We start from the raw sequence: 19,055 nt of genomic DNA on the forward strand, positions 1-19,055 counted from the left end.
AGACAGTTCCTAGACCTCCCTTTGCTTTCTCACTATTCAAAATAAAAAGGGCGAGAACTGTCCAACCATACAACCTGAAAAGTTCTCCCACAGTTCTAAGTCTTACAGATAATGATTACATTAACAGTTTGATGGAATCTCATAATTTTGAACCATTAAGTAAAAAGAATAAATGATCCATTTCTAGAGAACCTTTATTTTAGACTCACTGACTGCAGTTCACTCTGAAATCTAGCTGATGATAACCACACTGCTGTGGCCTGAATGCTCTGTGCCTTCTTATATTCATTTTGAAATCCTCACCCCAAGGAGACGGCAGGACAGAGGTGCCACTGGTGGTGTTTGGTCCCAAGTCCACATGAACAAATCAATGCCCTTCTCAAACAGGCCTGAGACTCCTTCCTCTTCCTACTGGGTAAGGGTGTAACAAGAAAGAGCCATCTATGAGCCAGAGGCAGGACCTCACCAGACATCAAGTCTGTGGATGCCTTCACCTCAGACCTTCAAGTCTCTAGAGACCAGAGAAACACATTTCTGTTTATAAACTATGTATCTATGGTGATTGTTCTAGCAGCCTCCAAAGACTAAGACATAATCTCAGATCATAAAACCCATGAGAAGAGGGATAATTTTCTATTATATTTTACAGTAAAAAAAAGAATGACATTATTCTCCACTAATGCTCAAACCTTTGCCACGGAAGCCCAGACTCCGTTTCTAAACTCTGAACACACAATGGTCAACTTCCTATCACCTGCCTTCAATATTCCATCCTTGCTTCAAGTTGAACACTGGTTTAAACGAAGGTCCCCCTGCACCTTTATCCTACCTGGTTCCCAATCCCCATCATGCTGCCACAGAAATGCCCCTTGTGACAGTTGGACTCAAGTTACTCACTACTCCACTTGGCCATAAAAGCTTCCTTACAAGATGGTAAATATCTACTTTACTTTTTAAATTACCTAATTTATCTTTGAGACATGGTCTCTACACAGCTTTGGCTGGTCTTGCTCTGCAGACCGTGCTGGCCTCAAACCCACAGGTCCTTCTGCTCTGCTTCCCCAGTACTGGGGTTAAGGCATGCACCACGACCACACCCACATTCTTCTTTAACAGGGTGCTGACTGCCTAAACTGTAACTAACTTTCTGTCACTCCCATCATGAAAATTTTTTCGGTACTTACAAAATAAAGGCATTAGGAAGATCCATCTGACTGGCATTTAAAATTTAGAGATGAGCTGGCTGGCTGTGAAGGTGTCAATATACATATTCCTGTAGAGCATGCCTCTTTTTAAGTACTATACCACACAGTAGTAATGTCAACAAATATGCAAATACTGATATAATAGTATCTACCAAAATATTGAGCACTGGAAGTGCTTCATAGGTCTGAGATGGAAATGAACATAATCTTATGGGCCTTAGCTAATGAATGCTTTAAAAGGCTGTTCAATCATGTTGGGCAATCTGTCTGACAATCTACTTAGGTTTCTTTTTCTATCACTGTATTGTTTCTAGGTGAGTATTTTCATCCAGAGTTTCTCCAAAAACTGGAATAACACTTCTAGACTTGGTAGATTCCAAAGAACTATATTACTCTGTGGGCTTTATGGTAGCTGTGAGTTTCTAAGGAAACAAGACGATAGTAATTCAGTACAGCCCTTTGATGTCATGAGGGAGAATATAAATATTAGTTTTCTAGGAGAAGTAAAGAAAAATAATTGCCACAATTTGAATCTTTAATGCCCCCAAAGGACCATGTGTTAGAAGATTGACTGCCAACCTATGTCACTATTGGGGCCTAAAGTGGGGCCTAAGGCCAGGCATGGGGCACAAGCCTGCTTAGCTAAAAACTCAGGCACAGAGTTCATCATGAATACAAGGCCAGCTTTTTTCTATATACCAAAACTCTGTCTCAAAAATAAAAGCAACAGCTGGGTGTGGTGGCGTATGCATAGGTAGGCTGATCTCGGTAAGTTCAAGGCCAGCCTGGTCTATATAGCAAGTTCCAGGACAGCCAGAGCTACATAGTGAGCCCTTATCTCAAACAGCAACAAAGTAGAACAAAATCAACCCTACCACAAACAAAGGAAGAAGAACCAACATGGTGGGCCCTTAAGGAAGGAGGATCACCCTGGCTACCACAGGGTGAGCAGTTTTGTTTGCTACATGCTCCTGCTGGATACACTACCTTATTACTGAAGCCTTAGCAACTGTGAGCCAAGGCAATCTTTTCTCTGTAGAGAGATGTCTTGGTACACACCACAGAAACAGACTGACCACATAGCCATTTTAAGAGGGCACCTGGAAGAAGTATGGTTGAAGGCCTGTCAAGACTTCAAAGGATGCAAATTGCAGATGAAGAGGAACTATTGCCATGCAAGATTCACATTCCCAGGACTGAGCAACTGTACTATGCTTGTTACTGGCTCTCTCATTTGCAACTACACTCTTCCACATAAAACTCAGAAGACATGTTGAACACAGGAACTCATTTTCACATAAAGGAAAACTCAAGGGCTGAGGACACAGCTCGGCAGTAGACCACTGACCCATCATGCTCAGGGCTTGGATTCAATCCCTAGCACCCAAGGAAAACAAGCACACAACAAAACCAGGACTACCTGCTGCCTCCTTACGCTGGGACTAGAGGCAAGGGCCACCAAGCCTGATAACAGCTCCATTATTTAACTACTTAAAGTACTCGCTACCAACGTCAATCTCAATATCAAAATTTAACACAAGCATTTTTGACTCCCAGTTGTTATATATGAAAGCACAAGATAGTATGGTTGATGATTTTTATAAAAGAAAGATAAGTTTATTTTTATTGTACCTATAAACTCAAACTGATTATAAACAAAATTCCTTCATTCAACTGTCATGAAAAAGTTATTAGAAATAAATACTTTCTACTGATTTTTGTTTTAAGCGATCATTTTAAAATCCACGGAAAGCTGCCAAAAACCAAAGAAAAACTTTACCTTATTTTCTTCAAGAAACTTCAATTTGACAGAAACATCACTGCGCATTTTATCATATTTTTCCTTATGTACTTGGAACAGATGCTGTGACTGCTCAATTTTTGGCAGAGTGTTTGCATCACGTGGTCCAAGATTCAGTTCTTCCAAATCAGTTCGATATGCATCATATTCAATTCTGAAAAGAAGAAAATAAATAATGCATACCAGAAACCACTGAAACAGTCTAGAGATGGGCTGGAAAAGAGCACTCAGTCTCGTATTAATAGTAATACGTAAGATACACACACACACACACACACACACACACACACACACACACAACACACACACACACAGAGTCTATACTTGATATATCTGAAACTATTACTTCTCTAAAAGTAAACAGCTATTCATATATGAAAGGGATGGGGGACCTCTGTGCTAAAGTGCTTCTTTCGAATGTGTGAGATCCTGGCTTTGTTCTCCAGCACTGTAAAATACATGCATGCATACATGTGTAAGTATACAATGCATGCACACACACGGCCCTGATAGGGGAGCTGCTTCTTAATCTCATAGACTTTTTTCCCCAAATACAATATTTACTGACAAAATTTTCAACATTTAGCAACCACTTAAATAAAAAAGTCACTTCAACTTATGTCAAACCAAGTTCAAAAGTAGTTATCAATCCTTAATGCAAACTGGTTAATACCAATGAGACAAAGTTGATGAGACCAGCCACCTTCAAAATGCCCTAGCAAAACCAGTAAGAGAAGTTACACCGAGGGTTACCAATGCATGTCGTTCATGCACTTCAACTGTTCTAATAACTACATTTAAATATAGTTGATTTACTTTACCCAGAACACTGAAAATCCTGTTGCTACAACATGTAAAGACTGTAGACCACTGCTAATGAGCTACTTCACATCTGGGGGCTGGGCACTGAGTCTCGGGAAGCCACCCTGTATGTTTTACTGTCAACAGGCTCTAATTCACACAGGCCACACTTCAGTGTCGAACAGGCACAGGTGACAGCACAATGCTAGGGGGATGTTTTGTGTCACAGTAGCATTTAGAATGTGACAATGGCATCTCCTACAGAGCACTATGGCCTGGTTCTGAGAGATGCTTTGCCTGAAGGATCTGAAAACAGCTACCCCATCAGTCTCACCCCATGATCTCACGAGTGATCTGGGCCGCCCCTCTGTCAGAGCCCTGTGGAAGTTTAGCACTGCCATGGTGAGCAGTGACTTGCCCAGCTGCCTCTGAAGGAGTCAGTGCTCAACTGAAAAGCAGCAAGTGACCTCTAATTTAGTTTTTAAAAGAAATCAGAATCACAAAGTTTATGTCCCACAATTAAAGGTCTTTACTCATATATCCACAGGGTGAGTCACATCTCCCAGTCCAAGAATGAAGAATACTTTAAGAAATGAACTACATTATATAGCTAACTTGAGAAAGAATATGTCAGTCCCTCACACTAAGCCCAGTTTGTTTATTTTTGGGTTTTTGAGACAGAGTCTCACCATGTAGCTCTGGCTGTCTTGGAACTTACTATATGTAATCCAGGCTGGCCTTGAACTCACAGAGACCTTGCTTGGGGAAAATAAATTAATGTACTACATACATATGTATGATGTACTAGACAATTTTATGTACAGAAAGTGTGCAAGAGGTAGTTTAAATAGAATATCAGCTTTGGTGTTGATGGTGGGAGATTGGGCCTTCCCAGACTCTGCCTCCCAAGTGCTGGGATTAAAGGCATGCACTACCACACCCAGCCCAAGCCCAGTTTGTTTGTTTGTTTTTGTTTTGTTTTTTAAATTTTTCTAGAGACAGGATTTCTCTGTGTAGCCCTGGCTGTCCTGGAACTCATTCCATAAACCAGGCTGGCCTCAAACTCAGATATCTGTCTCTCCCTCCCAGGTGCTGGGATTAAAGGCATGCTACCATGCCCAGTGTTCAAGCCCAGTTTATTTTTAACTTGTACTAAATTTAACAAACCTGATCTTGCAGGGCCAGTGAGGGTCATTTGTTTGCTCACTAATATGGTGACCCATGCAACAGTTATCAAGTCAGCACCTTCTGTGTTTTGGGTGAGCTGATGAGTTAATCCTCAAGAAGCTGGTACTCAATTACAACAAAATGGCATAATGCAAATTATCACTACAGACAACTGACTAGATATTTGAGAAAGCATTTCTGAGAACAAAAACATGACATAATTAAAATTTGAAGGATGGTAAAAGCTTATTAGGTTGATGAAATAGGTAGAAACGTCCCAAAAAGAGAACAGTGTGGGCACTGGGAGATATTTGTGAATTAATTTAGTGTATACAACGATGGAAGAAATGTCAGTCAAGACAGTGGGTAGCCCCATGGTCCCTGATGTGAGATAGCAAGAACAAGCAGTAAAAAGCCAGGGAAGAGCCGTGATTAGACCGGATTCCACTGTTCTGGGTAAAGCTGATTCTCTAACGGTAAGGAAGGGACAAAAAAATGCCCCCCCCCCCCCCCCCCCCGCCAGGACTATGGGTAGTAAGAAATGAGTCTGGAAACTAGAATAAAGATAATGGAGATTAAGACAGACATAAAAAGTCAATGGGGCAAGACAAACTTGGTAACAATAACAAGTTAGTTAAATCCAGGGGTTTAGAAGTCAACCACCTTTCACTTGCTCTCATGTCTTCAGTTAGTATTGAATTTTTTTGTGTTCCCATTTTCCATCTATGAATGGGAACAATTACCACAAAATTTCATACACATATTTATTACATGACATTGGGCAATAATTAAAACCTTTAGAATGCTTAGTATTAGAAAAGGAAGAGCTAAAAGCAAACACAAACAAAAAAGTAGAACCAATCTTGTTAGCATTTAGATGTCTGTACTGACAGGATATATCTCAGTTGTCAACACTAAGAGCACTCCTGTGAGCATTTGCTGTTTCCTTATAAAAGGTAGGCTGCCTTGCACATATCCCATCTCTCTCTCTCTCTCTGTCTCTCTCTCTCTCTCTGTCTCTCTCTCTCTCCCCCCTCTCTCTTTCTCTCTCTCCCCCTCCCCCCCCCCCCCCCATCCCCAGGGACTGGTCCCTGCCCCTTCCTCCTCAATAAACCTCCTACCCTGGGTCCTGTTGTATGTGTGACTCCTTCCCTCCTGTCCTTTTTAAAATACAACAAATGCCCCTTCAATCCCAGCAGCACTTTTGAAAAGAATGATTAACTGAAATATAAGCAAAGTTACACTATTGACCTTGCAGTCTTTACTGTGACACTCATTTTGTAGATGACATCAAAGCAGAAGCTCTTCCCAGCAACTCTCCTCTAAGAGCACTCCACAGCCAAGGGAGGGCACCCAGCCCTCCAGAGCAACCTTCACTTCAGGATGGCCAGCCTCGGCCTGTTACTCTATGGAGAGCAGGTGTCCACATCTGAAAAGCCTTCATCACAACTGCCTGCCTTCCTGGTGCTGCTGTGGAGAAATGCTGCATGGGCTGTGACCAGAGGGCTAGGAAGTGCTTGTACACAATGCAGCACCTCAGGAGTTAACAGACCACCCAGCATGTGCCTGCCGTAATTACCACTTCTAATGCTGATCAAATGGTTGGCCCTTGCCCTAAAAGTCAGTAAATTGTGGGTTTGACAAAGAAGAAAACTCTGCTACTTAAAACTTTGTAGTTTGGACTCTTCATCAATATTATTCCTTAGAAGCCAATGTCCCAGTGTTAGAACTAACCAAGTCCTCCGCTAGATGATAAACAGAAATCAAACCCCAAGCTAAACTTAAAAATTTTGCTAGTGTGATTTGAATAAAAAGGATGATTATGGGATGATCTTTGTTGGCTTGTCAAGCACACAAATAAGGTTGTCTGAAGGTTTCCTTTAAGTAACTATCCAAAGGTTCTAAATAAGCCAATATACTGTATAATACTGAGATCTGATACCACATTATCCTTCGAGTTACAGTTCTCATTATAATATGTAAAAACTGTTTTTCATTATGAGACATTGTTGCCCAAATCTTAAATAGTCTTATAATTTAAAACCCAGATCCAGATATTGGGGTAAATGCTGACAGATCAGAGAGACAAAGGAACAAGCCACAGCCACTTCTCACCTTACCAACTCCACGAATCCTCAGACTGAATGCCGAGTCCTCAGCCAAAAGGCTTCTGTTCCTGTCTCCTCACGCCTTATATGCCTTTCTCCGCCCAGCCATATCACTTCCTGTCTCAACCTTCCTAGTGCTGGGATTAAAGGCCTGTGACTCCCAAGTACTGGGGTTACAGGTGTGTGCCACCACTGCCTGGCTCTGTTTCTCTCCTAGAGTGGATCAATCATGTAGCCCAGTGTGGTTTTGAACTCACAGGGATCCAGATGGATCTCTGCCTCCTGAGTGCTAGGATTAAAGGTGTGTGCCACCACTGCTCTGTCCTCTGATCTTCAGGCAAATTTTCTTAGAATATAACAAAATACCACCACAAGACATGAAAATTTATATGCTTTTAGAACATTATTGTTTTGCTGTGCTAGGGACTGAACTAACGGCTGTGAGGGTGCTGAACTACACTGTCTGCCCCAAATTTTACAGAAAAAGCTAGAGTCAAATGGCATTTGAAACTACAGGTAAGCAAGCCATTCATGCTCTGTGGACCTACTTTCTTCTCTGTAAATCCAATGTGTTTTCTGTACTGATCTGTGCATGGTGGCACCTGCCTGGAACCCCAGCACTCAGCGGGGAGACACATAAAACAAAATTCTTACTTTCATAAGTACTAGAAAAATTGAAAATCTTAAAACGATTAAAGACAGAAGAGTGTGCACCGTGAATGATTATGATAGATAATTCAGCAAAGACTGATTAAAGAAGTTAGACAAATGAAGCTTTCATTCATATGCAAAATGAATCCTTTGAAAAATACAATGTCTCTGAAAGGATTTAAACAGACTGGAAAATCAACCGCTGCAGATGTTGTTGAAGGGAATTCCATTAAAAGATATATTACTGATAAATGGTTTCAAGGTTAGTGAACGAAGGACATTCTATAGGTAAATTGCTTCCAATTTTTTTCACCATCTGATTTTATCATGTTAATAAATTAAGTTTTATGTTCAAAACTTAAGTGTTCCATATATGTTTTTGCCCTGTGTAAAACATAGACAATGTATACTCAAGGATAAGCACCCAACTACAGAATGGTGAGGTGCTTTGGGAGTTTTCAAAGTACTCCATAAAGCTAAAGCAAGAGGTCAAAAGGTCAAGTTCTCCTACAAGGTAAAACTTAGCACCATCTTGAACCCTGCTATGAAAATAGAACAGAAAGTCAGCATTCCAAATACTCAGAGAACACTACCAGAAAATTGGGCTGATAATAAATAATAGTGTCAGGACACAGGGAAAAACCTAGCTGTGAAGTTGAAATGTCATTATGGGTATGTTACTTCTTAAAGAATTTTTTAAATATTTGGAAGTATTTATTACTACACTTTTTGTTCACTTAACAAAATCATGAGATAGGGATAGTATAAAACAGTTCATTTGGAAAATCTGTATTGTAAACAACTACTGAGATAAAGGGAAATATTTATGATAAGGTCAAGTGTGAAAGCATTTGGTAGAGTTTGAACCTGGATAAAGGAAAATCAGGAATTGGTACTATGGAAGCAGTGTGACTACTCACAGTGGGATGCACCAATAATACAGTTACAGGTTCACATTAGGTCACATTCCAGAGTGTCTACTTGGCAGGACATGGGAAGCTCAAACTGAGAGCTCCTCTATTTACTCATCTCTTAGTACAGAGGGTTAAGGTATACGACTAAGGCCCGATTGGACATTCCCAATACGCAGTATTCAGGGCCTTTTGAAAATACTTCTGGAGAAGTGGCTGCATTGAGTACCTAGGGTACTGGACCCACATGTTAATTAGACACTTCTGAGGCACTGTTTGGCTTTGGTTCTTGACTATCTTCAAAATCTTGTTCTTCCATTTTGTTATTTCTGAGAACTACCCTCTAACTTTCCAGTACCTTCCTTTTTGGAAGTCAAAGAACATTGTTCTGTGGATGTGGTTCTCTGCTTCCACCTTTACATGGGTCTCAGTACTGAACCAACACAAGGCTTATGTAACAAACACCTTTGTTCACTGAGCCATCTAGCCATCTTTTTTTTTTCCTAGTAAATTCTTTATCTTCCCATATTGCACAGTAGGTTTCTCTTGTCTGCAATCAAAAACCTTAACTAAATAAATACAAGTCATCTGTGAAATGGACAATATAGAGAAAGTCAATACCCACCTGGCATTTTCATACTGTTTTACAGTCATTAGTGTATCTTCAATTGTTTTATTCACCAAGGTGTTCACACTAGCAATGAAAAAATTAATGGCCCCAAGAAGAGTCTCTCCATTTTTAGCCAGCAGCTTCTGGGTATCTGCATTATAGCCAAATTCTTCCTAAAACAAAGATGACATCTTAACTAGTCCACTAATAAATCAGTGGACATGACTTTCAAATCATAAACATATTACCAATGGGAAAATGTTTGACTCAGAAATCTAGTGAAAGTTTTACTTTTTCTGCTAATCTTTAGATTTATAAGAATCTAAATCATTGCTAGCTACATAATTACTAAAATTGTAGTAAACCAAAATTATCATTAGCCCAGACACACAGCTAAATCTAAATAATTTTAAAAGCTAAACTATTTTGCACTATAAAGAATATTATTGTTTCTACATTTTGTTTCTATTACACTATAAGCACAGCTGTTCGGGAAAATACAGCAGCTTATTAATCAGAGAAGTTAGAACTTTCAGGACCAAATTAGGTAACAATTGGTTAAAACTTTCAGACATAAAATAGATTGCATTCTTTTGTGTGTTTTGATTGAATTTCCTCAAAGTATAAATACAGACAAGACACATTTCTTCGTAAACTTAGGGACCAGGTGCCTTTCAAGCTCAGGTCTATCTGGGCCCACAGCTGAGGGAGATTCACTCAACACCAGCTTCAGTTCATTCTAATAAACTATTTTCAGCTCAGCCAACATTTCAGACAGTTCTTTCATATGTGGCAAGAACACACTCTTTATACTCAGCAGTCTAAGCTTCCCAGTCCACATGGATTACTCAGGAGCACATCTGACCAAATAAAGTAATCCTATTTTACTGTGAGATGTATCATTCAACTTGAATTCTCCAGTCTGTTATAAAACATTTCAATTTTAGCTATAAAAAAAAAAGTTAACTAGAAGATGAAAATTTAATGTACTACTACAGTACATTATACAGATTATTATATAATTACATTTCCAGATGATAAATTATTTAATAATTTCAGTAAGTTTTGTGGGAGTAAAGTTACATTATGCTAAAAAATATTTTCCATTTAAGATAGGTTCACGTACTTTATTCCAGACTCAGTCTTCTAAACTGTATAGACTGATTACAAATGTAGGAATGTGTAATAAGAAGACTGCACACTTGTTATACTAACATTCAAGTGTCTGAAACAATAGACATATTTGAAGTTCTATTCAAAAGTTCAAGCCAATTGGAACTAAAGGGCAAGACCCTGTCTCAACAAAGAGTGTCAATCAAGGGGGAGAGGCCGTCAATCATTCTACCTCACTATAGCATTTCTACAATGAAAGGTAGGACGGCAGGGTGCTTCTGACATTTTTACAAACCAAATTATGTGTGAAGTGTAAATAAATGTTACTACATATAAAACAGTATGGGGTAGAACACTAACTTCTAGGAAGTGTTAAAATAGTACAACTGAATGTACTTATTTTTTTGACATTTATAAGGAGGTAAAAGCCCAAATTAAAAATAAATCAGCAAACAAGAGCAAGAGTACTATAAAAACTAGATGGCCAGGTGGGCACGATGGCATACACCTTTAATCCCAGCTCTTGGGAGGCAAAGGAGGTCAGATCTCTGTGAATTTGGGACTAGCCTGGTTTATGGAGCTAGTTCTAGGATAGCCAGGGCTACATGGAGAAACCCTGTCTCAAAAAAGACCCCCAAACACTACATTTACATAAACCTAATCGTTAATAAAAACTAAAGAGCCGTCTTACTTACCATATAGCAGAGCATGGGACACCACCACCAGGCATGCTAACATGGATATGGATAGGGGATATGGGCATAGGTGACAGCATGGAGAGGACATGGATGAGGGACACAGCAGTGGACAAGGATGTGGAGGGGTGGGGATACAGGGACAGGATGATGAAGGGAGAGAAGGTACACATGGCCTCAACCCTACACAAAGAACTACAGGCAACTAAGGAATACAGAGAAAGGGTGGAACAGTCTTCCCCAGGGAAAAGCACCCCAATTAGTTATCCAAAATCAAATGGCCTGTCCCCAAAACATACATACAAGTAACATTATACAGACAGAGCAGGTTGTATTTAAGTATTTAGGAATACTCACACACACCCACACACCAATTAATGAAAAGTGAGGCCATGTCTCTTCAGAGCAGTAAAAACCTTAACTAAGACACCACCAAAACTCATACACAGTTATGACTCTCTGCAGGCTTGAGCCGGCCAGGAAATCTTTTCCTTCTCTCACCAAGAACTCTCTTCCAAGACCGCCAGCTGCACCTATTCCAGGTACAAATGATCATCACACTGACAGAGTCACCTGGCTCTTCTTAAAGGTTGTATGACAAAAGAATGCCTCAAAATCCCATTTACACTGGGGTTTGAGGATAAAGCTCAGTGGTACAGCACATGCCATTGGGTTCAATGTCCAGCCCAAACAAACACAACAATGACAGTTTTACTAAGAGTTTAGCCAATCACAAATGGAAAAATTACCTCTCAGCATACTTCTATTAGCATCCTCACACCCATAACCCCTAAGAGTTATTTTAAATAATCTTACGTGGAGTTCTAGAGACTTCAAACTCAGGTCAGCAAATGCATCTCCAAGTTGCTTTTGAGTATGCACCATCTGGAAGAGCTGCGTTGCCAATGTCTGAGCCAGTTTCAGAATGTTTTCATATTTTTTCTTATTGTCTCTTAATATATCAATCTGAGCTTCAAGTTCAAGGTCCACAGTTCTTGAGCCACGGCCTAGTTTCTCAGATATAATTTGACGGGTACACTAAAAGTAGAAAGATGTACTTTGTTTAGGAAGAAAAAAAGAGAACAATAATACAGCAATGCAAAGTGCTACATTACATTGCATGGTCCAGTTCTAAACCTCAAGTGAGCTAGTTAGCAAGCTGAATACTATTCCCCTTCCCAGAACCCAGGAAGTACATTTACAAGCCTGTCTAAAAACTATTGCTAAGCTAAGGAAGTTCTGACATACATCTAGCTACTGTTGTAAAAAGTCATCATTTTTTTACACACACACACACACACACACACACACACACACACACACACACAAAATGTTCACAAGCAGGCACTTGGGTCCAGATCTAATGCTTTTTTATTCCCCACAACTAGGGCAGTAAAAAGAATAAGATACTAATTATGAGGCAAGCTAAGTTTGGACACATTAAATAAACTTTGAAACTAAATTTACAAAGCCTACATGAGGTAACTGTACATTTTTAAAGGAAAATCTAAATAATCAAATGAGAGGACTAGAGGATGTCTCAGTTTTAAAAAAAGTATACAGTTGTTATTCATTTCTCCAATATTTGGCCCCAGGAAGTTTCTTACATAATCCCTGAAACACTCTGAAATTAAAATGCACAGCTGAAGACTAGGATACACCACACAGCAAGTTTACAAAGAGAATCTAACTTCTCTACCTTTCCTCAAAGGCCCTGAAAATGGAAACTACTTACAGAAAGGGGTCAAAGTTTCCCATATAAAGAATTTACTTAGGGCATGGTGGTGCACACCTTTAGTCCTAGCACTATGAGGCAGAGGCAGGCAGATCTCTAAATCTGAGACCAGCTGATCTATCTACATAGCACGTCCCAACCTACCTACCAAGATCTTGTCCTCCTCATCCCTCAAAAACATCATTTAGAAGACAATAGCCTCCAAATGAAGCTAACTTGCTGAAGAGCTGGAAAGTCTAAAAACAAAAAGGAAACACTGACCTATGTAGACCTCCTAACTGAGGAGGGTGGATGAAACAGAACCATAGGCAGTGCACAGCATACCTGGAGGCCATACTCTGGCTCCTGAACTGACAAGACAGCCCTGCACTCTGATTATTTAAATGTCACAAAGAGCTCTGCTGTAGTGACAAAACAAACCCTGGAGTACAAGGAAAGGAGCAAAGTCACAGATGAAAGAAAGGTTATTAAGACAAAACACAGAAGGAAGCCGAAAAGGGAATCAACGGGAGAGCGGCCAGCCGACGAACCAATGGGGCAATACCCCCACGAACAGGCCAGAAAGCTGAGAGTCTGGTTTAAAGACGGACGTGACGGCTGTGATGGGGAGGGTGCTCACGGAACTGTTGCAGAGTTTAAAGAACGGCTTTAGAATAGTGCTTCACAGTCAGGGAAGACGTCATCTCTGAAAGCTCGAAACTGAGAAAGGCTGTCTATGGGGGTGGGCAGGGCACAAATGAAACAGAAACTATCTCAAACAGGGCAGTACAGCCAGACCCTGCCCCAGAGAGGCAGGAAAGCAGGCAGGATGACAGACAGACTAAAACACACACCAGAAGGAACTTCCAGTTTAGGTCTTGAACCCATCTTCAAGAATTAATTTCCAGTTACATACTTTCACCTGAAGAAATAGTTGAATATTAGGTTAATAAATAAAGGTTAATACCTGTTCTAATTCATCTATTTTGATTAGCCTGTTTTTGTTTCTTTTCCGAGTCTATAATAGAATTTTTTGTGAAAATAGTCTTGTTTGTCTGTTCTTAAGAACGAAGCTCTGTGTGGCATGAGAAGTGCACAGGTGAAAGGAAGGGGGATTCCCAGCAGCTGGCAGGCCCCCTCACGCAGTTTCGGAAGCAGGAGAAGACAGACTACTCAAGGAGACCCCTGGGCAGTTTGGTGTGGACCGGACCTGCAGACAAAAGCCGTAAGGCAATGCAGTCGGTAAGCAGGAAGGGCATCCCATTCCAGAGACAAGGGGGATCTGCTGAGGGAGTTTACAGGAACAACGACCACACCAGTCCAAGAGAATCGGTGGTGACCTGTAACAATAGTCAAATAGTAATAAAGATATGGACGAGGACTGTGAGAGCTGGAACAGGGAAGGAAAAGAAAATAAAGGGAGAATCCAGAGGATTTAATGACTGATTAGATATGGAAGATCAACAAGAGGCAGGGAAGAGTATTTGCAATTAATAAACAGTTGTATTATGAGAGAACACAAGGCAAGAATCATACATCCCTGCCCTTGAGCACAGTGAGGCAAAGACTTTCAAGAGTGCCCTGCGTGAGAAGAACGGCCGACACAGGTGTCACTGTTTCCAGACCACCACCAGCATTTCTTAGGTCACGCGATGACATGAACGAAAGGACTTTTGGATTCATGTAGCAGATTTGGGGAAGGACAGACGGTTCAGTAGTTAAGAACACTTGTTGCTCTTGCAGTGGACACCCACATGGTGGCTCATATCCATCTATAACTCCAATTATCTAAGGCACATGGCATACACATGGTGCACTATTTATATATAGGCAAAACACTCATACACAAAAAATAAAGTAAATAAATCTAAAACAAATTAAGAAAACTTGTTTCACAGTGCTGGCCTAGCATACACAAGTTCAACTCCACACTTCAAGAAAGCTTGTATTTTTATAGAGGGTTTCAGGCGACATTTCAAAGCATTAAGTGGAAGAGTAACCTCACCCTGCTTTAGTCTTGGGAAGACATGTCAGAGAGAACTGCTGTGAGTGAATGTGCAGACAATTTTGACTGCCAACTTCTACCCACAGCCAAGTCTAAACACAAAGTACTGCGGCTCACACTGTGGCCTGAGCTGTTGGGATTTTTCATCTTAAGTAGTCCATGACTTGTGGCATCTGATCCCCAGTAAGATTCAAAAGTACTAAGTGGATTTGTAGCTTGGACAGTCTGAAATGTATTCAATGTGCCATAGATTTAAAAATCGGCTTTTTTATTTTACTGAGACCATTAGGGAAATAACCACCAATTACTCCAAAGCAATGCAAACAGCCATGTTGAATTTATAATCTGTGCTGCCTTTGTAGTTAAGAATTATTATAAGATCACAGAGTTTCAGACTTTGGAGAACTAGTGTGTTATAAAATATCAAGAAAAGTTCATGTTCAAGGGCATGAGCCTGTAGTCCAGGTAACTCAGGAGGCTGAAGTCAAAGGATCCCTTGATCCCAGAAAGGGGAGCCCAGACTGGCCAATAAAGTGAGATTGTGTCTCTTAAGAAGAAAATGAATTATCAAAAAAGGAGAGAGAGGAAGTACATCTACTACAGCTCTATAGTTAAAGGTATTCTATGAACTCTCACTTGTGTGTGTGTGAGACAGAGTCTCCATATGTAGCCCTGACTAGCCTGAAAAAGTGTGTGTGTGTGTGTGTGTGTGTGTGTGTGTGTGTGTGTGTGTGTGTGTGTGTGTCTGTCTGTCTGTCTGTTTGTCTGTCTCCATATACTAGCCTGGAAGAGAGGAAGAGAGAGAGAGGGGGTTGGGGGTGGGTGCACACGTCAGAGTGTGAGACAGAGTCTCTGTATGTAGCCCTGCCTAGTCTGGAAGTTGCAACAACCTGCCTTGGCCTCCTAAGTGCTGGAATTATAGGCATGGATGCAGGTTGGGTTTTTTGTTTTCTTTTAAACATGTGTATTTTTTGTCAGAGTTAAGTATTTTAGTAAGTCTTTTTAAAATTTTTTCGTACTAAATTTTAAATTATATGTAAAGATAAATAATGGAACAAATATTTGTGGAACAAATTTTATTTCCAAATTGCACATCCATGTTTAGATGGTATTATTTTTCATATCTGTATAATCATGATAAATATGATAACAGGAATAACATATAAATGAAAATTCCTAGAGACAGTTAGGGTGGAAATATTTAAAAATCACAAACCTTGTATGTGTTGAGACTCCACTTTCTAACCAGTTCTAACTTTTCCATTGCAGGATTTTTGATGTCATCTGCTAGAATGACTGGTCCACCTTTTGTGTGTGTCCTCTGGCCACCTGCATGATCGGAACAAAGACAGAAGCATAACCAGATAAACCTAGGGCATGAGAGAAAAAAGTGAAACCTGAAAGTGATACTTCAACATAAGGAAACACAAGGTTCCTACTGCGTGAAGGACTAGAGCCTCTGGAACCAGCAGGATAATTTCCTAATCACTTACAGATACTTCTGTCCATTAAACAAACATGTGGTTTGTCACTTATAGGAACAAATTCTGCTGCAAACTTACCTGAAAAAACAAGAACAAAGACCACGAATGTCTGGTTGGTCTGAGGAGACTGCTTACTCTGTAAAGTACCTGCTGCACAAGACCAGGGACTCGTGTTCAGATTCCTAGCACCCATGTAAAAAGCTGGGTGTGGTGGTGCAGGGCGGTGACCCCAGCACAGATGGTGGCGAGGGGCTCCCTGGAGCTCACTGGTCAGCTAGCCTAGCTGATTTGATAGACTACAGGCCTACTGGAAGACACTGGCCTCAAAAGGTAAAGGTGGCGAGTGGCGGTGAAAGACACCAAGGCTGACCTTGGGACTGCACGTGCACGCATGTGTGAACACACACGCCAAAAATCAGGGTGAGTATACATTTTCTTCTCCCACTTATTCCAACAGCCAGATTAGCTTTTGGTACAGCTTTACCACAGACATAAGAATCAGAGCAATGCAAAAATAGATAAAATAAAATGTTAATGCCACACAAAAAGAAATGTTCAGTTTGTTTTTTCCGTTTCTTCTTGTTTCATGTTTTGGTTTTGGGAGTGTCTCCGTAAGTGGCTCAGGTTAGCTTTGAACTCTTTAGCCTCGACCTTCCCATGCTGAGATTACAGGCAAGCACTACTAAACCCAGCTTCTTTTTCAGTATTCTGCTGCAATCTCCAAACTATCTGTATGCGGAGGCTGACAAGAATACACAAGGTTTTCACTTGACCCATTCTCAATAATAACATGGCTGTCAGAGCTCCCTTCCATTTGCAAAGAGGGCAGAGCTACAGAGCTCAGAGGTCAGAATCAAACAAGTGGACCTGTACCGACCAGAGAAAAGAGAGAATGAGTGAAAACAAATTACGTTTATTATATTTTAACCTTTAAAAATCATTAAATTTCAGGTTTGAGGTGCAACCTAATTGCCTTGAAACGACAAATGATTTTGATTTCTAGAAAACTGATTTATTGTTAGAGAAAGCAGCAGCAGCAGCAGCGGCGGTAGCTGTAACAGAGCACACGCCTACAAGCACAGAGTGAGCAATCAGGAAAGGGAGTTAGGCTGGCTTCAGCAGGAAGAGGAGAGGCCCAGTCAGCCAGTCAGTGAATACCTGCAGGAACAGTCAGCTCCCCTCTTGGTTGGGCCAGCTGACTAGCTGCAACCCTGCTGGGAGACAGAACAGATGGCAAAGGTGGCGCTGAGGGACCTGGAAAGGGCAGACATTAAACTGTGAAAATCCACTTCCTCTTCCATGTCAGACATTCTGAACAGAGATCTATTGACAATTCCTTTAACATGGTCAAACACTGCAATTAAGACTACAATTAATATGCTTGCTCTCCTACAGGAAAGGGCCAATAATAAGATGATGCTAGGGGCTGAGTTCTATAGAAACTTGTTATTAACCTATCAAAACTAAACAAAGCACTTCACTATGTAAAAGAACTGGCAAGATCATATCTAAGCAAATTTCCCTGGAGACTCATATTTTCAAAACCAAATCGTAATAAAGTCCAGGAGCTGAATGATTCATAGTTTAAGTATATATCTCATAACTTCTCAGTCTTTACTATGAAAAAAAGGCTTAGGTACAGAAAGGAATACAGAAGTGTATTTTAATACTTTTTACAAAAATGTGAATGAAGTATGTCCTTCATAATAATTACAACCTTCATAGGAACTGTCGCCAAATTTTTCCAAACATAAACCAAGTCTGATACAGTGCAGACTACTGCTCTGTTGGGAATGTTGGGTGCCCACAGAAACTCAGTCACCCTGAGGCATGTTGAAATGCAGAGGCTCAGGCCCACTGAGCCAGGAGCTGCAGTACCACAAGATCCATGGTGAATTCTAGGTACTGGAAAGTCCCAGAACTGGTGCTGTCATGGTTCCCAAGTGATCATGAGACTCATTCCTGGAACTTTAAGAACCTATCTGGGACTCTCTCAAGATCCACTGCTTGTCAGTGCGAATGCACCTGCTGTTTTCAAGGCTACTTGTGAGATTTTCAAACAGTTGAGTGTGAGAACAAGAGGAAAGAAAGCAATTTTTAAGTAAAACACAACCAAGCTTTAAATTCTAATTCTGGGTATGAGATTCTGGTTCTGTCTATCACATAGTGACAGGAACACTGACAACTTACTTACATCTCTGAGGCTCTGTAGTCCTCTAGAAAGTAAAAACTGTTCCCTATCAGGCTGATGAGATGGCTCAGCAGGTAGAGGCACTTGCTCCTAAACCTGATGGCCCGAGCTTGGTCCCTGGAATCCATTGAGAAGTAGAAAACTGGTTCTCACAAACTGCCTTCTGACTTCCACATGCATATACTGTAGCATGCACACCCACACACATATACACACAAAACAAATAAATGCAATTTTTGAAAGGAATGCTACCATATATCATTGTTCCTAAGGCAACTATTAAATCAGGCAAAAAGAATAATCATTAAAAACATGAGAAATTCTTTAAATATTTAGCTGAGAATAATCTTCTCTACTAATCTGCCTATGTGCATCTCTGAGTGTCAGTGTGGTAAATTTTCAAACATGCATGCATGAGAGCTGCAGGAGGAACCAGGTATCCTGCCCTATCCCTCTGAGCTTTATTCTCTCACTGAACCTGGAGCCAGGCTGGTAGTCTGCAAGCCCCAGTGATCTTGTCTCTACTCACCATTCCCCCATCTCCCCAGCACTGGAGTTACCAGCACAAGAAGCCAAGCCTGGCTTTTCATATTCAAATT

General features: G+C 40.6%; 1 protein-coding gene across 2 annotated transcripts in view; it reads right to left on the reverse strand.

Moving 5' to 3' along the window:
• The window catches only part of Arfip1 (ADP ribosylation factor interacting protein 1), an 89,662-nt gene that overhangs the window by 24,288 nt on the left and 46,319 nt on the right, over positions 1–19,055 (reverse strand). Inside the window, exons 4-8 of one of the 2 annotated variants that reach the window (XM_036190715.1) lie at positions 17,424–17,519; positions 15,998–16,110; positions 11,879–12,100; positions 9,270–9,427; positions 2,986–3,160 (exon numbers count right to left, since the gene is read on the reverse strand). In XM_036190715.1, coding sequence (XP_036046608.1) covers positions 2,986–3,160; positions 9,270–9,427; positions 11,879–12,100; positions 15,998–16,110; positions 17,424–17,519 — 764 coding nt within the window. The remainder of the gene's footprint in view (positions 1–2,985; positions 3,161–9,269; positions 9,428–11,878; positions 12,101–15,997; positions 16,111–17,423; positions 17,520–19,055) is intronic. The other variant, XM_036190716.1, reaches the window with a different exon arrangement.

The sequence above is a fragment of the Onychomys torridus genome, chromosome 6 (assembly GCF_903995425.1).
Source record: "Onychomys torridus chromosome 6, mOncTor1.1, whole genome shotgun sequence".
NCBI classification, from domain to species: Eukaryota; Metazoa; Chordata; class Mammalia; order Rodentia; family Cricetidae; genus Onychomys; species Onychomys torridus.